Source organism: Dipodomys merriami, unplaced genomic scaffold, assembly GCF_024711535.1.
Source record: "Dipodomys merriami isolate MVZ:Mamm:240054 unplaced genomic scaffold, mDipMer1.0.p SCAF_10, whole genome shotgun sequence".
NCBI lineage: Eukaryota > Metazoa > Chordata > Mammalia > Rodentia > Heteromyidae > Dipodomys > Dipodomys merriami.
In genome coordinates, this window is record NW_027202271.1 from 42,311,168 (window position 1) to 42,332,439 (window position 21,272).

General features: G+C 38.4%; 1 protein-coding gene across 11 annotated transcripts in view; it reads right to left on the reverse strand.

Annotated features, from left to right (window-relative positions):
* Poc1b (POC1 centriolar protein B) overlaps positions 1 to 21,272 on the reverse strand; it is an 81,325-nt gene that overhangs the window by 20,977 nt on the left and 39,076 nt on the right. For 3 of the 11 annotated variants that reach the window (XM_069989604.1, XM_069989602.1, XM_069989661.1), the window contains 2 exons: positions 18,405 to 18,494; positions 14,908 to 14,988 (listed from right to left, as the gene is read on the reverse strand). The exons of 2 other annotated variants lie outside the window; for them this stretch is intronic. In XM_069989604.1, the coding sequence (XP_069845705.1) occupies positions 14,908 to 14,988; positions 18,405 to 18,494 (171 nt within the window). Of the gene's footprint in view, positions 1 to 10,570; positions 10,612 to 10,644; positions 13,411 to 13,445; positions 13,717 to 14,907; positions 14,989 to 17,814; positions 18,019 to 18,404; positions 18,495 to 21,272 lie in introns of those variants that run through there. 6 more of the 11 variants (XM_069989609.1, XM_069989606.1, XM_069989652.1 and 3 more) reach the window with 5 other exon arrangements.

A 21,272-nucleotide genomic window follows, 5' to 3' on the forward strand; every position in this document is an offset into this window, starting at 1 on the left:
GGGAAATAACAAAATACTGAAATAAGGATACAGGTTGACCCATTGTAACAAGATGTACAAGACACTGTGTTGAAAACAAACTTTACGACTTGGGGAGGTGGGGAGGGAAGGGATGGTAGGGGATAAACAAAGGAGGATGTAATAATGCTCGATAGGAAATGTATTCATTACCTTACTCATGTTATTTTTTACAATAAAAAACATACATAAAAAGACCTTTTCAAAATGTTATCATTAGTCTTTCTGAATTCATCACAATTTATTTTCATGGTTTTTTTCATTTTTTTCTCTGCACTTGCAGCCATGTGGACTTGTCTCATCTTGGCCTGCTCCTCCTCGCTAGTCTGCTGTGATACCACCCTCTCAGGATCCCTTCTTCCTGGCCCTTCTCTGCCTTCTTGGCAGGCTAATCCTCTTCTACCATAATAGTTTTATTAAAATTCATCACAGTTAGGTTCTAAATCTTTAAAAAATAATTTAAAATTAATATGCCTGTTGGAACATACTATGTTACATACTTATGGTGCAGTAAGGCATTTCAATATATGCACATGAAGTATATTGATCAGATCAGATAGTTAGTACCTCAGATGTAGACACTTATTTGGTGTTGCTTAACTACCTCTTTGTAATCCCAGCCAACCTTGTCTAAGCTTGTAGCTTCAATTCCTACATATATATAGAATAGTCATAATAATCTTATTTCCACTCTAGATTTTTCCTTTCAGCCCCAGATATATGTACAGTATTTTACAAATTCTTATTTTCCAATTCAATGTGTCCTAAATGGAACTCGGATAAATTATTTGTTCCCTTTGGAAAGTCCCCTACCTGGATGCATATTACTATACTAGCTAAAATTTCAGTAATTTTCATTGATGGCTCGTTTCTTGCTCCCAAATCATTACACATATTATCAAGTGTACCATTTATAGCCCTTAAAAGTGAATTCTATTTTCTTGATCTGGTTTTTTTTTGGGGGGGGGGGATCCAGTCGTGGGGCCTGAACTCTGGGCCTGGGCGCTGTCCCTCAGCTCTTCAGCTCAAGGCTAGTGCTCTACCACTTGAGCCACAGTGCCACTCCTGTTTTTTTCTTTTTGCTTATGTGGTGCTGAGGAATCGAACCCAGGGCCTCATGCATGCAAGGCAAGCGCTCTACCACTGAGCCACCTTCCCAGCCCTCCTTGATCTGTTAAGGTGATTCTTAGCCAGCTGGCTTCAATTTTCATCTGAACTACTTGACTTGTGCTCTTGACTGGTTTCCATGTGTCCGTTCGGCTTGCAAAAAGGTAATTTTTCATGTTGTACAGGAAGACTTGGTTAAAAAGCCTGCATGTCCAATCCTACCATCTTCTCTAGACTGAACTCACCATAACACTGCTCTCCACCTGAACCCAGGACCCCAGCCTTCTGCTTCAATACCCAGCCACACTAAGCAGGACAATTTTATATGCATTGTTCTTTCTGCCTAGGATGTAATAGTATACCCAGATTCTCTGTAATTCCCATGGAAACTTCAGATCAATACTTCTCAAACTTTATTGTATACAAACTACCTGGGGATCTTACTAAAATGCAAAATCTTATTTGGTTAAGTCTGTAGTAGGACTTGAAAAAAATGCTTTCTACTAAGTTCCCAAGTGATGCTTGAATAAACTGTCCATGGGTCACATGTGGAAAAGCAAGGTTTTAGCTCCAGTGCCTCCTGAGAAACTTTTTTTTTGGCTGCATCTCATGCATAGTAGTGGTTTAATCAATGTCCCCAGTTTATACTTTCATAATACCATGTGGCACTCTCATTGACCCAGGCTTAGGCCACTGCCCTGAAATTAGCAACCACAGAAATCCAGTTCATCTTTGGTTAGTGTTCAGGCTCACTCACTTAGGCATTTGCTTAATCATATCATGTTGGTCCTAGTCTCCATGAAAAGCAGAGGAAGACAAGTTAGTTCCACTTATAGTGTGGTCAGATCCAAATTTCCATCTTAGAGTAAGAAATGGTTTAGGGAAGGATGAAAGTAGGAGAAACAGATACAAATTTTGGTATGTCCTTAGTCTTTTCTATTGAAAGTATCATTGGTTAAATTGTTATAAAATTCACTTTTCTGTTATTTAGGAAAATAATTGACTAAAAATACTGTAGGAAAAATTATAGAAGTTAATGGTTGGATAGAACAACTACAGTTGTAGCATGAAGTTGTAATGGGAGAATAAAAGAAAACAGCTTAAGTTAACAAAACACATGACAGGCAAAAGCAATACCACTATTGCCAAGAGAACTGCCTGGAAAGAGTGCTAAAGCGAAATCTAAAAATAAACAAATAGATTCACAAGCATATTCATAGTTTGTAATAGAAACACCTGTAGCTGTCATCTCCTTTGACTAATAAATGGCACTTAACAAATAAAGTTCTTCACACTTAAATATTAATAATATAGCATCATAGAGAACATTTGCTCTCTAAAAGCTTTAAGCATAGTGAATAATACTTGATTCTGAAATTAAAACATCTTTTTTTCTCAATTCTGAGAATTTTACAAATTAAAAAAATACTTTAGGCATAATTAGAATTTTCTTTTTTTGAGGCACGGAGCGGTAAACTCAGGGTCTCATTCTTGCTAAGCAGGTCCTCTTATCACTTGAGACACACCTTCAGCCCTGTTTTGCACTGGTTATTTTTCAGGTAGGGTCTTATTTTACCCTCAGTCAAGCCTGGCTATGATCTTCTTATTTGTGCTGAGGATGATAGGTACTCACAACTGCACTGAGCCACTGTGTTTCCCCTAAAATTGGGATAATAACCACATAGCACAGTGCCCAGTTACTGGTTGAAATGGCCTCATGAACTTCTTCATAGCCAGGCTTAAAGCCCATCCTTTGATCTGAGCCTTTCAAGTAACTAGGGATTATAGGTTTAAGCCATAACGCCATTCTTGAACTTTTTTTTATATCATTTAACTACTTGTCAGAAAGATTGCTTTTCTCAGGGATGGGACTCAAGAAAATGATCCTCTGATACATTTAATGTCCCAAATGTAAAACGGCCAGATTTCTAGAAAAGAGCAAAATAAAAGTTTTTTTTTTCCTTCTTGTGCCAGTTCTGGGGTTTGAACTCAGGGACTGGGGTGCTACCCCTTAGCTTATTTGCTCAAGGCTAGTGCTCTACCACTTGAGCCACAGCTCTACTTCTGGCTTATTTTCAGTAGTTAATTGATGATAGAGTCTCCTGGACTTTCCTGTCTGGGATAGCTTTGAAATGCAATCCTCAGATCTCAGCTTCCTGAATAGTTGGGATTATGGGCATGAGCCACCAATACCTAGACAAAATTCAAAAGTCTTAATGTCTTGAAAATTTAAAATTAATTTTACTGTGCACTGAATCGTCGTACAAAAAGCGCAACATTTTCTAAAAGTACAAATCTGTAAGAGTTTATTTTGTAGTCAAATTCTTCACATTTCTACTGATTTTCCAAAGTACACAATTAAGTTTGCTTTATCTTAGTGAAGAATTTACAGTTCTGTTCTGAATTTAGATGATCATTTGCTCAGCCTGGTATTTTGCCAGATTACATAATTTCCTTGAAAGTTCCACCTCTGAGGATAAGGAAATAATCTTTTAACAGCTCTGTTACATGTTCAGGCTGGGAGATATAAACAGAGTCTGAGAAGCTTTGAATGTGGAGCCTGGATCTTCTAGAACTATGGTCACTCCTGATCTGAGGAGTAAGAACAGCAAAAGAAAGAAAGGTTGGAAGAGATGGCCTGAATCTTGAAGTTAGCAACACCATTACACACGTGCCTCAAGCCTTAGGAAAACGAAATAACAAGCAAACCCCAAGGGTTTGGGCATGCTCTTGACCTTTGCCTACAAGATTTCTAACCAATAAATTGATGAAAGCGTAGTTCTGTTTAAAAATAAAAGTCAATTGAAAAACAGGATTTTTGTTGTTCTTGTTATTGATAGTGGAGCCTGACTGGGCCTGGGCTCTGTCCCTCAGCTCTTCAGCTCAAGGTGAGCACTCTACCACTTTAGCCACAGCATCACTTCCAGTTTTCTGGAGGTTAATTAGAGATAGAGTCTCAGTCTTTCCTGCGGCTGGCTTTGAACTCAGCCTCCTGAGTACCTAGGATTACAGGTGTGAGTCACTGGCGCCTCGAAGGACTTCTTTCATAAAAATTCACAGTAGCTGGATTTCAACTATTATCTCCACAAGGGTGAAAACACCTACACAAACCAGAACTCACAGCAATAACAACCAAGAAAACTTATACACACACAGTTTCTGCTACAAATAACTAAAACATAAAACTTAGTGTTGGGCAGGATGGGGATTCAGAAGAGCAGTAATAACAAAGTCTGACAAGGGAGGTAAAGTCATTGTATCTATATGAAACAGATTAAAGATATGACAGCTCAAACAATTATTCATATCTGGAGGCTCTCTCTATACAATTAGGCTTGAGCAACCTGTAATGAGCAGCCATATGGCACACCTTCTGGATAATCTTTAAGAGAGAAGTGTATCTTAAACACACTTCTCTCTGATGAGAATTCTAACATTATGTTAAAGGCTCTTGAAAGCTAAAACTACATGTCAAGGATTTACATACTTGGCAAGCAGGTGGTATGTAAGTCCCAAAGTGGCTTCCACGACCAGTGACTTCGAAGCATTGACTTTAGGGCTGGTATTCCCACCTGTTCCCACAATACCTTCCCTACCCTATCCCAAATAGATATATTGATCTGCTCTCTCTGGCTACTCTACTACTATGAAGAAATGTTTACTTAGGTTAAACCCCATTGACAAAGACAGCCAAACAGTGACTCACAATGACAAGGTGTGTGGTTCTGGGACCTGAACTGCTGGAGATGGCAGGCTGGGCTCTGAGTTCAGATTAGGGCTTAAACATTTGTCCAGTCCAGGCCTTGCTTGCCTGCCTACTTCCAAGCTGTGCAACAAGGCAAGGTGCTGAGCCTCTTCAAGGCCAATTTGTGCAATGAGAGAATCTGTGCTTAAGTCAGGAGGTAAAATGCTTAAGTAGTACATGAAAAATGGTGGCTATTTTTATGGCAACCACAGGAATGTAATTAGAATTGCTTCTAAATCCAATTCAGTAAAACTTTAAAATACTTATCTTCCATGTTACATTTCTAAATGAGCAATTCAAGATTGTACAGTTGGCAGTTCTCCCTAAATTATTTTGTAAGTCGAATGCAAAGCTAATCATCATTCCAGTGGGCTGTTTTCTGGGAACTGATGAAAAAGTTCTAAAGCTCGTATAAAGAAATAAAGGGAAACAATATAAAAAAATTTCATGAAAAAAATGACATTATTTTTAAAGAAATAAGTTACAATGATTAAGGTGCATGAATGGATCAAATCCAAACAGAGCACCAAGACAGAAGAGAAAGTCTTCAAGGAGAACGTGATGTTCAGTAAAGGTAATGCAAATCAAAACACAATGCACATGGATGGTATGTTTTAATCTCTAAATCTGTACTACACAACTAAACTGATACTTCTGGAGTTTCAAATTTTATTGTTAAAGATTGAACTTTAGATATTTGGGGGTTTGAAAAGAGTTTCTTTGCACAGAATCCAGATACATCATAAGATGAAAGTTAATGCAGCTAAACCTAGCAACAAAATTCAAAGGGAAATGACGAACAGGATATCATATTTGTAGCATATAGCAAAGGGTCAACTTTTGAATTAAATAGACTTACAGGTCAATTTTTAAATGAAGAATCTACAACGGGAAAATGCATCTACCTTTGGAAATCCAACTGAGCAGTAATCATAAAACCAAGACAAAGTTCCCAAATCACTAAACAGTGGTAATAAAACTTGATGTCTGTTGCTTATTGAACTTCTTAAGGCTTTTAAAATACTAAATGATTAAAAACAAATACAATACTTAGTATATTTAAAAGTAGAGAAAACAGGAACTCTCCTGTATTATCTGTAACAATATTTATATATTTTAGAGTGAAAAGAGCTTTATAAACCTTTTTTTGCATCTATCCTTTAGTCCAATAACTCTTCAAACATAGAATCTGTCTCTGTCTCAGGTGCTTGGGAGACTGCTCTTGCTACTAAGCACTGGCGGCTCCTTACCTGGGCCCATAACAGGAGGCAGCATTAAAGGCCTGGCCAACCTGCCTGTTTTGTACCTGTCTTTGCTCCGAGCCATTCTCTCCTGCAAGTCAGTCACCTTGCAGCCTCAGTGGATTCCAGGAGGACAGGGCTGATGATAACATCTCCTGACAAGAGTTAAAGCTAACCTGCAGGCAATGGTGACTTTGTTATCATGACTAGGCCCTGCCTGATTATTCCGGAGATGATGATCTCACCTCAGACCACATTTGTGACCTCACCATTTCATAAATAAATATGGAGTTTTTACCCCCTGCCTCAATTCTTCCACTATGCAAACCTAACTGCATGTCTATACCATAAAGATGGGCTGAAATGATTATTTTACCTCTTCTTGTGGCATTACAATAAATCTTTTTCTGTCCTGTGTATGTGTGTGCACACGCATGTGCTGGTACTGGGGCTTGGATTCAGGACCCAAGTGTTGTTCTTGAGCTGTCCCCTCTGCCCCCCTTCCCCCCCCCCCCCAGTCCCTCTGCCTACCACCACTCAAGACTAGTGCTTGCCACTTCTGATTTTTTGGTGGTTAACTGGAGTTAAGAGTTTCATGGATGGTAGAGCGCTCGCCTTGAGCTGAAGAGCTAAGGGACAACGCCCAGGCCCAGAGTTCAAGCCCCACGACCCACAAAAAAAAAAAAAAAAAAAAAGAGTTTCATGGACTTTCCTGCCTGGGATGGCTCCAAACTGAGATCTTCAAATCTCAGTCTCCTGAGAAGCTAGGATTACAGACATGAGCCAAAACCAGGGCTGGACTAATAATTCAAGTGTTGGAATGCTAGCTGATCAAATAAGATCCCAGAGGGAGGAAGAGAAGGAGGGAAGGAAAAAGGGAGGAAATATGGGAGTGAAGAAACACACATACTGTAAAGCCAGGTAGATTTCAAGTCCAGCTTTATTACTGGCTGGCTGAATGTGGGCATGCTGCCCTAGTATATGGTATATATGGTTTATTCAGGAGTTCTGTAGATCAGATAAACATATTTTTTCCCTTTAAAAAATTAGCAACACGCTGCTTGCTGTAAGGTGAAGGGATGTTTTTAATTGTGATATACAAAAAAAGGATTTCTATTTATTAAAAATTTTTATTTGGGGGGGCTGGGAAGGTGGCTCAGTGGTAGAGCACTTGCCTTGCATGCCTGAGGCCCTGGATTCAATTCCTCAGCACCACATAAGCAAAAAGAAAAAAAAAACCGGAAGTGGTGCTGTGGCTCAAGTGGTAGAGCGCTAGCCTTGAGCTGAAGAGCTGAGGGACAGCGCCCAGGCCCAGAGTTCAGGCCCCACGACCGGACACACACACAAAAAATTTTTTTATTTGGAAGTAATTTCAAATTTAGAGCAAATCTGCAAGCATAGTAAAATGGAACACCAACCAAAATGACTTTTAGCAAGGTATTAAGTAAAAGCAGTATTATCAATAGATGGACTAGGCAAGACGTTGTATATGTTAAGTTCAAAAACAGGAAAAAGGGAGAGAGAAGCAGACAGAGATGGCTCAACACAAGCACAGGCTTATTAGGAAAAAATCTGCCCGGGAGAGCCCTCCAGCCAAAGCTAGAGACTGACTCTGTGCTTACAGTCTAAAGTATTTATAGGGAGTCTGAATAAATGCTAGAATTGTCTAGGGAGGTGCTTTGAAAGTAACTAGTGGTGAAATGAATGGTGGGAAATAAGGTCATGGTTAGAGGCAGGGAGGGAACTGAGGCAGGGGTATCTGCTCAAGGTCCAAGCTAGGAGTAAATTTTGGTCTGGTGCCCACCTCAGGAGTTTACGTGGTCTGGGAAAGCGCATGAGGCAGGAGGATTAGTGAATCAAGGCACTGTCCTGGCGCCTCAAGATATGGACATGTCTGGACGTTTGTGCTTAATACGTTCTTCATCCAGATTTACTAATATTGCTATCCAACTACCTAAACAGGTGAATTTTTCTTTTCAGTTATCTGGTAGCCACCATGCCCTTCACCTCAATCACTACACTGGGCATGACCTACCAGTAAGTCCATTCTTTTGCAAAACCACAGTAACATACTAAGGGTGAAGAGGATCCAAGTAACACACACACCACACACACACACACACACACACACACACACACACACACACACACACACACACACACACACACACACACACACACACACACACACACACACACACACACACACACACACACACACACACACACACACACACAGATGAAATTCACCAGACACTTAAAGGAGGTAGGGATGAGAATAAAGGATAGGGTGAACTTGTGTAAAGTACACTATATGCATATATGGAATTATCACAAACCATTTTGTGTTATTAATACATGCTCATTCAAAATTAAATAATAAAAACATTAATCTAGGGCTGGGAAGGTGGCTCAGTGGTAGAGTGCTTGCTTTGCATGCATGAGGCCCTGGGTTCGATTCCTTAGCACCACATAAGCAAAAAGAAAAAAGCCGGAAGTGGTGCTGTGGCTCAAGTGGTAGAATGCTTGCCTTGAGCTGAAGAGCTGAGGGACAGAGCCCAGGCCCAGAGTTCAAGCCCCAAGACTGGACCCCCCCCCAAAAAAAAACCCCAATTAATCTGGCATAAAACCCACAGTATGATTACAAAAAGTTAATTTAGCAATGATACTATTATCCAGAATTCAGTATCTATTCAACCCCATGTCACTCAATTTTTATTTTCAGTGCTGGGGATTGAACGAAGGACCTCAAATATGCTAGGCACCTGTTTTAATGTCTTCTAAAATGATTTTTCCACAGCCCAGGGTCAAATCTGGAATCCTTTGTATTTAGTTGTTATTAAATACAGAATGTCTACATAATAACCCATCTTCTCATATTACTTTTATCTAATACTTTGCTAAAAGCCATTTGGCTTGTGTTCCTTTTCTGTGGCTACTTACAAATAATGCTGAAAAACACATCTCTTAATAGAAATCTTTGTGTGTAGCTCTTATTATTTCTTGACTTTTTTTTTTAACAGTATTGGGATTTGAACTCAGGACTTTTTGCTTAGTAGGCCGGCATTCTATCACTTGAGCCATTTTCTAGCTATCCTACTATTTTTTTAGGATGTATTAGTTGGAGTCCAGCAGAAAGCAGAAATGTCAATTGAGGTAGTAAAAGAGAAGATACAGGAAACGCAAGGTAGTTGAGAATCTGTAAAGCCTAAACCCAAGCTCTAAGATCAGAGGTAGATAGTAAATTCATGAAACAACTATTGCCCAAGGCTGGGGAACAAAAGAAAGAGGTTAAAATATTCCTGACTAGTGAGTTGAAGGGTTCTTGCAGAACTAAAATGGTGTTTGTTCCTAAGGAGGAAAGACAAATGCTCATTGAAAAGACATTTGGATAAGGAACAGGAAATGCCTGGCATTCCTTCTCCATCTCCTCTTCAACTTAAAACAAACATGTAACTCTTATGCACTTGAGCAAAATACTCCAGACAGATATGCAAAAAGTAAAAGAATTTTGCTACCATAAACACTGAAACCTACCAAAATTTTGCAATGATTTGGAAAAGTTCTAAATGAAAACTGAGTTTCATAGCGGCCATGATCAGCTAAAGCACAAGAACAAGGAAGCACAAGAACAAGGAATTAGGATAAAGCAGAAATCAAATTACCTTTCAACATTCAAAAGTCAATCTGCAATTAATGAGGCAGGCATAGTGTTTAATTTGTGCGTATATGGTTGTGTAGAGAATGGTAACTGCTATTGATGTCTGTCTTCCTCAGGGGGCAAAGGAAAGGACTCTGAAATGGGCAAGGACCAGTGCAGAGCATTAACAGTCACTTAACCAAGATTATGGGCTTTCAAGTCTTTCAGAAATCTTAACAGATTTTCAGAAAACATCTGAAGTGAGAAGTTGACTTGGCAGACTGGCTGACTACTTCCACCAAATAACTTCCTATCAAGTGGTCAAAGCAAGAGCAATACCAAATAACTCAAACCCAGATGGGCAGAGGTATACCTAACAGCTGCAAGATATGCTCTTTCTCCTCCCCAAACAAGCCCCAAACAAATGGCAGTAAACCATGCTCTGGGTCAGCAGGAAGCTCTTTATGGCTGCCAGTCCAGAAGACAAGCACTTTTCAGAGCGCCACCCGAGCAATTTCCTGTGTGAAAAGCTCACTGCTGCCCTTGCATTCCTCCGGGTGCATTTCTTCTCATCTCAGAGGATGTGGCTCTTCCACAGGAAGAGGAAGGAACCGGTTGTTATGGGATGTGTGTGTGGGCTGAGAGCTGTGGGGCATTTTCAGCATGCCTCACTCTCAGCTGTGGGAACCTGGGATGCAACTTGGATTCCCAGGCCAGAGACAGGCAGTGTCCCTGGGGGGGGGGGGGGGGGGGAGGGAAGAGGGGGAGTCACAGTATAGAAATTCAGTGTCTCAGGAAGTGCAGAGGCAGAAATAATACCTGGAACTTCAACAGCCTGGATTCCGAGAAATGTAGGTTTTCTAAAGGAAATTAGAACAAGTATTTACTCTGTTAGGGTCCCAAATAGCATGTTTTATTTTTTAACAAAATCCTTTTGTAGAGTTTCCTTTCTTCTAACAAAACAAAACACATGTCATATATAGAAAAGTTTAAGCTTTACATCAATTTTGTCTGCAGGAATCAGGAACAATTTCACTGGATAAAGCAGTATTTACCTGGGAATACTTATTTAAAACTCGATTACTATGATATGTTTGGTACATCTATTACATTTTCTTTCTCTGTAACTGAAACTTAACAGGAAAGAAGCTGAGATCAGTCTATGTTTTCGGTACATGTGCTTATAGATTAATAATGACAAATTTTAAAAGAATTTTATTAAAGTCTTTGATCAATATAACACTTGTTTTCTTTCACAGTGACACTAAAAACCAAGCTACTCATATCCTTATATTTAGAAAAACATGCTATGTTCCTTTAATAGACTAAATATGTTTTTTAAGCATATTTTAAAAAAAAGTCAGCTCACATTCACAACTGTCAGTTTTTGTAACATATGGGTCATGGTGTGCTTTAGAAGCAAGGATCTAACTGATCTGGAAATAGTCTTTATTCCATCTTTAATGTTTTTTTCTCCTCTACTTTACAGACTGTAACTGAATCAATATAAAACTCAATGGCTGGTGAGCTGTAGAAATGTATTTTTCTTCATTTAATTTGATTATAATGAATGTTCTATTGCTCACATGACTTGGACAATTTATTTCACATCTTTTTATTGCAAAGGAAATGATCATAAGTTATTTTTCAAATATTACAATAATGTTATACAATTAAGCATCTGGAAGATTTAATGTATAACTTTTTGAGTTAATTGATAAGCTACTGACTCTCACACTATATCATACATTGAAGTTAAGACTAAGTCTCTCAATGAAAGTGGGATAGCCTAGAATCCAGAGGCCTGCATGCTACAAATGCTTAAGTGCATTTCCTTCAAACTCTTATAGCAGAGCCTGGGGGACAATGCTTTAAGATACCATAATGCCAGTTCCCTAAAGCTCAGAAAGCAGCTACAATCATATCTAGTCTCAGAACCAAACACAAAGTTTAAAAACTTTAAAACCTCACCCACTCCAAACTGAGAAGATGTCTATACAGATCGAAGAAGAAAGTCAGCATACAGAAAAGTAGAAAAAGCAGGTATATGTGCAACATGATTTTTTTAAGCAAATTTCTTTGAAAAGTAAAGGAGGAACATCTTAGGACAATAAATTGCATATGCCACTTTATACTTTCAAAGCTACACGTTTTAGTTTTGAGACATTTAATTTCACATACACTGTGTTCTTTCAAGTAAGTCTTTCCAAATCTTTGCTTACATAAGCAGTTAGGCACTGAAATAACTCTCGGCTGGTTACGCAATGTTGTCTGGTAACCAGGATGCACTGTTGCCACAATACTCAGGAAGCATTCTCTGTGGAGCTGCGGGTCTCCTTTTGGTGTGTCCATATATTTATTTTGTCCATACCTTAATACTGTTTCACATACCATATAACATATGTTGGTTCCCATGATCGTGATTTTTTTTTCTCCTAAAAATCTTTCCAAATGAGAAACCAATACACTTTGCTGAAAAACACGAATCTAGATGACATTTAGGAAGGCGGAGGGCAACTCCCAAAGTCATGGAAACAGCAAAGTATCTCTTGCACTGATTCAGCTGATGGCTTTTCCTGATCCCAGCAGGAAAAGGATGATTCTTTTTCTCTAGGAGTCCCTCTGCCAAGATGAGGAAGAGCCAGGAGATATTCTCAGCTAACCCTAAGATTACTCAGGGCTACCCTTACTGTCCCTGGGGAAAGGAGATAGGGAATCCCACAGCTGACATCCAATCTGTCAGGAAATCTCTTGGCTCTGCCTTCAAAATGTATCCAGGACCGGATCTTTTATCGCTAGTTCCTCTGCCATTGCCCTGTGTTGAGGGCAATAGCACGATTCCTTGTGACTAAGCATTTCATTGGCTTCCTAATTACTCTCCCGGTACCCCCCATTACCACTCCCCTGCCTGTTCACACCCAGCAGCCAGAGCCCCTGCTAGGGCAGAAGTCAAATCCTCTCCCTCCTCTGCAGAAAACCTTCCGGTGGCTCCTCTGTCACTGTGGATTTGGCCTTCCAATTGTTGATCCTGCTGACCCAGAGTCCTTCCCAGAACTTAGCTCACTGTCTTCCCTTCCATAGTCCCTTACTCCAACATCACTTGTCATGTGACTTTGTCCTGGCCATGTGATCTGCCTGTGCTGTTGTGGTTTTGGACTTCATCATAAAGTTTATTTTTTATTTAGTCTTTGCATTGCCTATTTCCAATAGAATATAGGTTTCTTTAGGCAGGTATTTTTGTTTTGCTTATTTCCTTAAAACAAAAAAACGTGTGTATCTGGGCAGCATCTTGGATGCTTGCCCCACTTGCCATCTACTGAGGCAGACACCGTAAAGAACCTAACCCAGCTCTGTGTGCATGTGTGTGCATTTGCACACGCACACACACACACAAACTCTATACATTTATGCATATTGTATATATATTTAAAAATATTAATTGTCCTATAAATAACAAACTTTCTTTAATTTATCCTTTTTGGGAGGCCTGGAGGAAGTCTCAGACACCTTATGTAGACAGACCATGTATCAATGCTAATGTTAAATGCCCAAACAGAATTTACTTTCTTCGGTGTTAGGGACTGAACCTAGGGCTTCAAGAATGCTAGGCTGAACTAGTGAAGTTCTGATGACAAACCTTGGTCACAGTTTTGCAAAACCTAAGTAAATAAAAATATTAAGAGATAGAAACATCATCTGGAAGTAAAATAGCTTTAGGAAATGAGTACCATATAGAATAAGTAACAATATAACCGAGGCAAAGATTCAGGCATTGGAGAAAATGAGCATTTTTAAAACATCCAAATGCCAGACAGTACTCACTTTTACTGAAACTTTTGTTAAAACAGATAGTTTTAAATGTAGATTGACAACTGTTTATTCTAACCCTCAACCCCAACCCTCTAACCTTCCTGCCAGGCATTTGCAACTTCAGTGTAAACAACAGAGATACCATAACTTCTTCTCTGGAGTAAAGCAGAGCATAGGCAAGATTATCAGTACACTTAGGTTTCAAAACCATCCTGAATACATCACTAAGTCAAGGGGAAAAGCAGGAGTAGAAGCTAATTATTATTATTATTATTTTATATATATATATATTTTATTGTGAAAATACTGTACAGAGGGGTTACAATGACATGGGTAAGATAATGAGTACATTTCTTATCAAGCATTGTAGCCTCCTGCTTTGTTTCCCCTTCCCATCCCTTTGTATCCTCCCTCCCCACCGCCAATTATTTTTTATATCACATAGAATAATGCATTTAGTCTTCAAAAAAAAGAATAAAAATTTTTGACAGGGTTGCTGGGGATCTAGTGTAGTGTTAGGGCACTTTTTAAAAACCATGTTTAAGGCCCCAGGGTTCAACCCCAGTAAATAAACGATCAAAGTATATTATATACATGCATGAAAATTTCATAAAGAAACCCACTATTTTATACAGCTAATATATATATATATTAATAAAATACATATAATTATTTTTGACAAATTAAGGTATAAAAACTTGGGCCCCAGTGGTCTACACCAATAATCCAAGCTACTTAAGAGGCTGAAATTTGAGGATCATGGTTCAAAGCCAGCCCAGGAAGTAAAGTTTATGAGACTCTTGTCTCCAATTAACCACCAAAAAGCTGGAATTGTAGTTGCGGCTCAAGTGATAGAGTAGAGCATTAAGCAAAAAAAGCTCAAGGACAGTGCCCAGTACTAGGCTAATTTTTTTAAAGGATGTTTTCCTTTGTACTGGTTAATGTTTGAATAATCCATAGAGACTAACAAAAACCAAAGGAAATGATTGCTATTCTGATAGCTTCTAAAAAGTCAAAATATTAGTTCTTCTGAAAGGCAAATAACACAGTAGACAATATTCTCTGGGATGGGGAAGTTTAAAGTTACTTTGTGGCATATTAAGGGAAGAGACAATAAGTATGAATTAGACTGAGCAACAGAGCCTTAAAAATATTCTAGAAATGAATGCTGCTCCCCCTTGTGGCTTCTTCTATACATTACAGATAGAAATTTTTGCATAATACCTTGCTGTGCTAAGATATATCGTAAGCTACTGAAGTCCACATTTTATCCTCTCCTCTACATGCTGTTTAAGGAAACATATTATGCTAAATAAACACCACTTTAATTAAAAATAAGAACTTACTGTAGTAGAATCAAAAGAAAGGATGTCCACAACAGGGGGAGAAGAACTTTGCAAATCGATTACATCAAGCTTTGGATTAATCTGTGTATATACGTAAAAAAAGTTAATGTGACATTTTTATACCATAACATAGTGGATGAAATTTATAAAATCATAGGGGATAATTCTAATATAGTGTAAAATATGTAAACATATTTATTAACATGAGTATCAAGTAACTATTAGCCCACAAAATATCAGTGTATAATGACAAAATTGAATTTACCACAGGAATAAATTAATTTTTACATTAAAAAAATGTGGTTCACCTATCCAGGAATATTAAAAATAAAATGACCTACTTCAAAAGCTGTAGAAAAATATCCTAGCCAGATCATTAAGAAATAAAAGTGTTATATAACAATTTTAAGAAATGTCATTCATATATAAAATGATTACCTATGGAAAAATCTCAAAAAGAATTGTTAAATCATTAATAAGCCAATTTAACAAAATTGCATAGTATATACATATATTGCATACACATGTGTATATATGCAATATATACAACATATATAAGGCAATATGCAATATATATACATGTGTGCATACTCACACATATATGTATATATATATATATATAACAAAATCATGTATGAATCAGATCATGAGTTAGAAAATATGAAAAGATGCCACTAATAATACCATAAAAATTTTAAATAAATCAAAATAAATATATCAAAATAAATATATGAAGATATAGAACCTTATGGGTAAAAATAAAAAGCTTGTTCTTACATTAATGAAGCCTCAGATAAATGGAAAGTGCAGCACCAAGAGCTCAGAAGGCTTAGAGCTGTACACAGGAAAAGTGACAAACAGGTACACAAATGAACAGTAGAAGAGTGGCATCATTTTAAAATTAAATCATGGATTCCTGCCTAATACTGCATAAAGGTAGGCAGCAGACAAATCAAATCTAAATAAATGTTATGCTACAACCAGACAATAAATAAATATAAACAGAGTGGTTGAAAAGGCATCTTAAAAACAGCAAAAAGCAAAAGCAAAGAAAAAAAATTTATCTGAATGATAGTCTAACCAATTCAGTCTAGCCATGTGGTTTCTAACCACAGACACCACAAAATTAACCATTAGATAGTAGAACAGGTAGAGATATTACGATGTCTAAAATGGAAAAGTAATATCTAAAATACACATGAAAAACTAAAAATCAGTACGAAAAGAACAGCAGCCACAAGAAAAGAGCTATACAAGTGTAAATCAAACAGTCAGCATATGAAGAGATGCTCAGAGATGTTATTAAGGAGAAGAATGAATAAACAAAACAACCAACCAACTAGACTTCCAAGTCTAGAGAGTTCAATGACACCAACACTGTTTATCACATTCCCTGTAAAGGCCCACCCCCCCCCAAACCAAAAATACCTCAAATGTCTATTAACTACTACTATGGTGAGTTCATTGAAATATAAAACAGCAGTGAAAATTAATGGACTAGAACTGTGTACAACTTTGCCTATAAGAATTCAGATTTTAAGGGGCTGGGAAGGTGGCTCAGTGGTAGAGCACTTGCCTTGCATGCCTGAGGCCCTGGGTTCGATTCCTCAGCACCACATAAGCAAAAAGAAAAAAGCCGGAAGTGGCGCTGTGGCTCAATTGGTAGAGGGCTAGCCTTGAGCTGAAGAGCTGAGGGACAACACCCAGGCCCAGAGTTCAGGTCCTACGACCAGGCCCCCTCCCCCCCAAAAAAGACTTCAGATTTTAAATATATGAATTGCCAGAGTCATATATTTGAACATGGAATAATAAAGGAAATTACAGAATACGTTCAATATTATTCTGTTGATATAAAGTGCAACATGATACATATAAAGTATAAGATGATTCAAAACTAAACAATAATTAAGCATCAATTCAAATATTTCTTATAAGATCACAAAGAAAATCAAAAGAATGGTTTCCTAGATGAGGATACCTTCTGAGGGAGGTTGTTTCAATACTCAAACTGTAACTGTAACCCCTGTGTACATCACCATAATAAATTTTTTTAAAAAGGAACCAAAATGTTAAAAACAAAAAAATTAACATGGAAAATCTCCAAGGCAATATAAAGGACAACAAAGGTAGAGGTACCAACAATCAATACACTGAGGATCACAAAAAGGGGACTGTGTCACAAATGACTAGAGAAGTTAGAAAGGTGAAACTATGTAGGGTGAAGCCATCTGGAAAAGCACAAGGAGTTGGCATGTAAAATGTTTTCGACTCATCTGAAAGAGGCAGAGAAAGCACAAAGGAATGGGGAATGGCAGTGAGACACTGCTGTGATAGTCCAGTACTATAGAGATGCGGCCTGAATGCCTGGTAAGATGACTAGAACAAGTTACTTATGCTTGGCAGCCACAGCTGTAGTTATAACCTGGGTATAACCTGGGCTGGCCTCCCACTGGTGATCTTGTCTATGCTTCCTGAATGCTAGGATTATAGGTGTGTGATATCTTGCCACGTCCTATAGCTGTAAGAGCATTCTGTAATGCTCCAGCTGGTAGTGTTAGAGGTGAAGGTGAACATACCCTTGTAGTGGTCAAGTTATAGAAATGGGTGCAAGATAGGAATGAGGACCATCAGCCCAACTAGCCAACACCTTCTTTCTGACTGGTCCACAAAGCAGATAAGAGAGACAGCCTTATTGTGTTAGCTTTGAATCTGAAGCTTACACCAAAGAAGAGATACTCAGCATGTCTTACTGCTGGCTCCTTTTAATCCTAGGCCAGCTGTTCTGGGAGACTGTTACAGACATTCTCTTTTGTCTACTGCCACCTAGTGTAGATATGGAAGTGTTTGCCAAGTACTGGATTCAACTGAAACTGGAAACAAACGAAAAATAAATAAGAAGAATCTCACCTATCAAAGAAAAATCTTTCACTGGCTGGGAAGGTGGCTCCGTGGTAGAGTGCTTGCCTTGCATGCATGAGGCCCTGGGTTCGATTCCTCAGCACCACATAAGCAGAAAAAGCTGGAAGTGGCACTGTGGCTAGAGGTGGAGTGCTAGGCCTTGAGCTGAAGAGCTGAGGGACAGCGCCCAGGCCCAGAGTTCAGGCCCCATGACTGGCAAAAAATAAAATATAATAAAATAAAAATAAATAAAAATCAAAAATTAAAAAAATAAATCTTTCACCTTCTCCAAGTGAGGAAACTTCGCACTTTACTACATTGCGGAACAAATTGTTACAACAATTAAGTTCCCTTAAAACGGAGTGGGCTGGGAGGCTGAGTCAAGGGGATAATGCTCTACCACTTAAGCTACAGCTCTATTTCCAGCTTTTTAGTGGTTAACTGGAGACAAAAGGGTCTCATGGACTTGAGTTCCAACCCTCAGATCTTAGCATCTGAGTAGCTAGTGTGAGCCACCAGCACTTGTCTTGAAAACTGAATTTTTATCCTACTGAACATTACATCAAAGAGGTTGACAACACAAAATAGAACCAGCATACCTGGGCTGGAAATCTAGGGCTGTCATCTATTCTGTTAACTCGCAACTGCCGCAGTTGCTCATGTGGATGAAATGTTACTTTTACAGGAACCTTAGAAATAGTAAATAGTTTATGTAAAGCACTTAGAAAAGTATAAAAGTGTTGAATATTATAACTATCATTATCATATAATCTCAAAAGGATACCTATTGAGGTTTAAAGCAGTAAAAGCATCTAAGTCAACTAGAATTAAAACCTACAACCAGAAGACAAAGGGTCATTAGTTTTATTCTAAGTGGCAATATTTCAACCTTTACAGAAAATTGACCTGAAAATCTGGTCTTAAGAAGACTTCAATTGATCACTTAAATAAATATTTTTCAACAGGAAATCATGATGGTCTTGCTAGCAAAAAAAATACCTTACATATTAAGTTAAAAGATGCATTCACGGGCTGGGAAGTTGGCTCAGTGGTAGAGCGCTTGCCTTGCATGCCTGAGGCCCTGGGTTCAATTCCTCAGCACCACATAAGAAAAAAAAAAAGCCGGAAGTGGTGCTGTGGCTCAAGTGGTAGAGCACTAGCCTTGAGCTGAAGAGCTGAGGGACAGTGCCCAAGCCCAGAGTTCAGGCCCCACGACCGGAATAAAAAAAAATTAATAAAAAAAAAAAAGATGCATTCGCAATGTTCGACAAGGAATGTCCTCATTAACTCATTTTTGTAACTGCAACCCTTCTGTACATCACCCTTACAATAAAATAAAATTAATAAAGATACATTCCTTTCTGCTAAATACCATTCAGAATGTTATATGCAATCATAAACTAAGGAAATATTAAATGGCAATTATAAAATAGAGAACCATCAAAATAATTATATTTCTAGTACATTAGATTTAACTCTTTATTACTCCTCACAATATTCTACAATTCTCCCAGCAATAACTATTGGATGTTACTGTCACCAAGATCTATCCCTGTCCTTTAGAAGGCTTTATGGTTTTCTCATCAAGCAAAGAGGGAGAGGGCTGTATAAGGAAACTGTGTCTATATACATATACACACACACATATCCATCCATCCATCCATCCACACATACATACATACGTACATACATACACACACATATACAGCAAGGATCCAGGGCCTCGGGCCCTCTCAAAGCAACCTGGCTAACACATCTCTCTTTCCAAGTAGTAAGCAGAAAAAGAAAATAAAAGAAATAACCAAGTAGGAATTGGTAATTTATACATTTAGTAAGCTGCTACACAAGATCTCAGACTCTGCAGGATTCCTCACCTTAAAACAAGAAGAGTTCTTAATGAATTGCTTTTGCCAAAGTCCAATATCAATCAAAAGATTGAGACTATACTTTCAAATGAGCCACACAGAAAATAATTAGATGCAAGTCAGAGGAATCCTATCTTGCTTCAAGAAATAAAGCTCTTGTTTCTGCAAAGAGAAAGCTTACAGGAACCACTAGATAATGCCTATTCAATATATTTCAATAGTGCCTCTTTATTTTCTTTAAATCATGAATATTCAAAAGGGTTTGCAGTTTTAAAATAGTTAACATATATAAGCTCATCTTGCCTAGAGCACTGAAAAACTTTTCAATCTACAAAATTTAGCCTTCAAAGTATTAAAGTATAATTTATTGATCATGAATCTAGCACAACCTCTATTCCAATTCATAGTAGGTAAAGCTTTTAGGTTCAGTAGTTTCTCTCTCTCTCTCTCTCTCTCTCTCTCTCTCTCTCTCTCTCTCCCTTCTTCCCCTCTTCCTCCTTCTCTTCCTCCTCCTCTCCTTTCTCTCTCTTTTCTTCTTTGTTTGGGCTCTTTCCTCCTTCTCTCCTTGCTCTTTTTTGGCTCTGTGAGGTCTCTTTTTCATTAATGTGAAGTACAATCTTAAACAAAAATTGTGAATACCACAATTGTTTCTCTATAATGCTAAAGATGTCTTCTACCTAGATACCTTTATATATGCTTTTGCTTTATTATGGGACTTTTAAAACTAAACTGTTCATTGTCCATGTGCAAAATCTTGTCACCTATCTAGCATTGTATATGACAGTGCCTATCTGTTTTACAAAGCTTTGTGATCATCCTAAGCAACCGTAACACTAGCAGATAGTTTACACGGGGTGCATGAAGCCAATTTCCTCAGGGCTTCATGAACAATTCAGTCTCAATGCTCAGCATTAAGTAGAGTGCCACTGACCTCCAATTCCACAAGGAAAATCCAGTTTTTAATAGAACTTTATTTGTGAAAAGTACAGTTGAGAGCTGTCTTCACAGCCTGGGTCACAGTGACCTGGCAATACAAAGCAACCCTGCTGGTTTTATGGCTTTCTGGCTGTCCAGACAAAGCAGAGCTGCTCAGACAACTTGTTGACATCTTACAATAAATCTAGCTTTCTTAAGTGGATTGGGGCTGACAGTACATCATGGCAGGAATGGCTTGCATCTGTGTTGGGATAGCATGATGTTGTGAAAGTATCACTCATTAGAGGTGAGGAGGCTAGGTGACCCCTGCAGTTCTACAGCTGCACCCTGGTGAGATGGCCAAATGGGCGACAGGACAGCAGTGCATCTTCCCCTGGACATGCCTGGCCAGACCCTAGAAATGCTGGAGCAAAAATGCTGAGAATCTGGCTGGGTGCTGGCGTTCATGTGTACAGTCCTAGCTACTCAAGAGGTCATCCAGTGCAAAAAAAAAAAAAAAAAAAAAAAAAAAAATCATGAAATTCCCATCTCAAGCAATAGTTGGGATCAGTAGTTTATGCCCAAATATGTGGGAAGCTCAGGTCAAGATTGTGGTTCTAGGCCAGCCAGGAAGAAAAGGTCATAAGACCCTATCTTAAAAGAAAAAGAGTGGCATGGTGGTGCTTG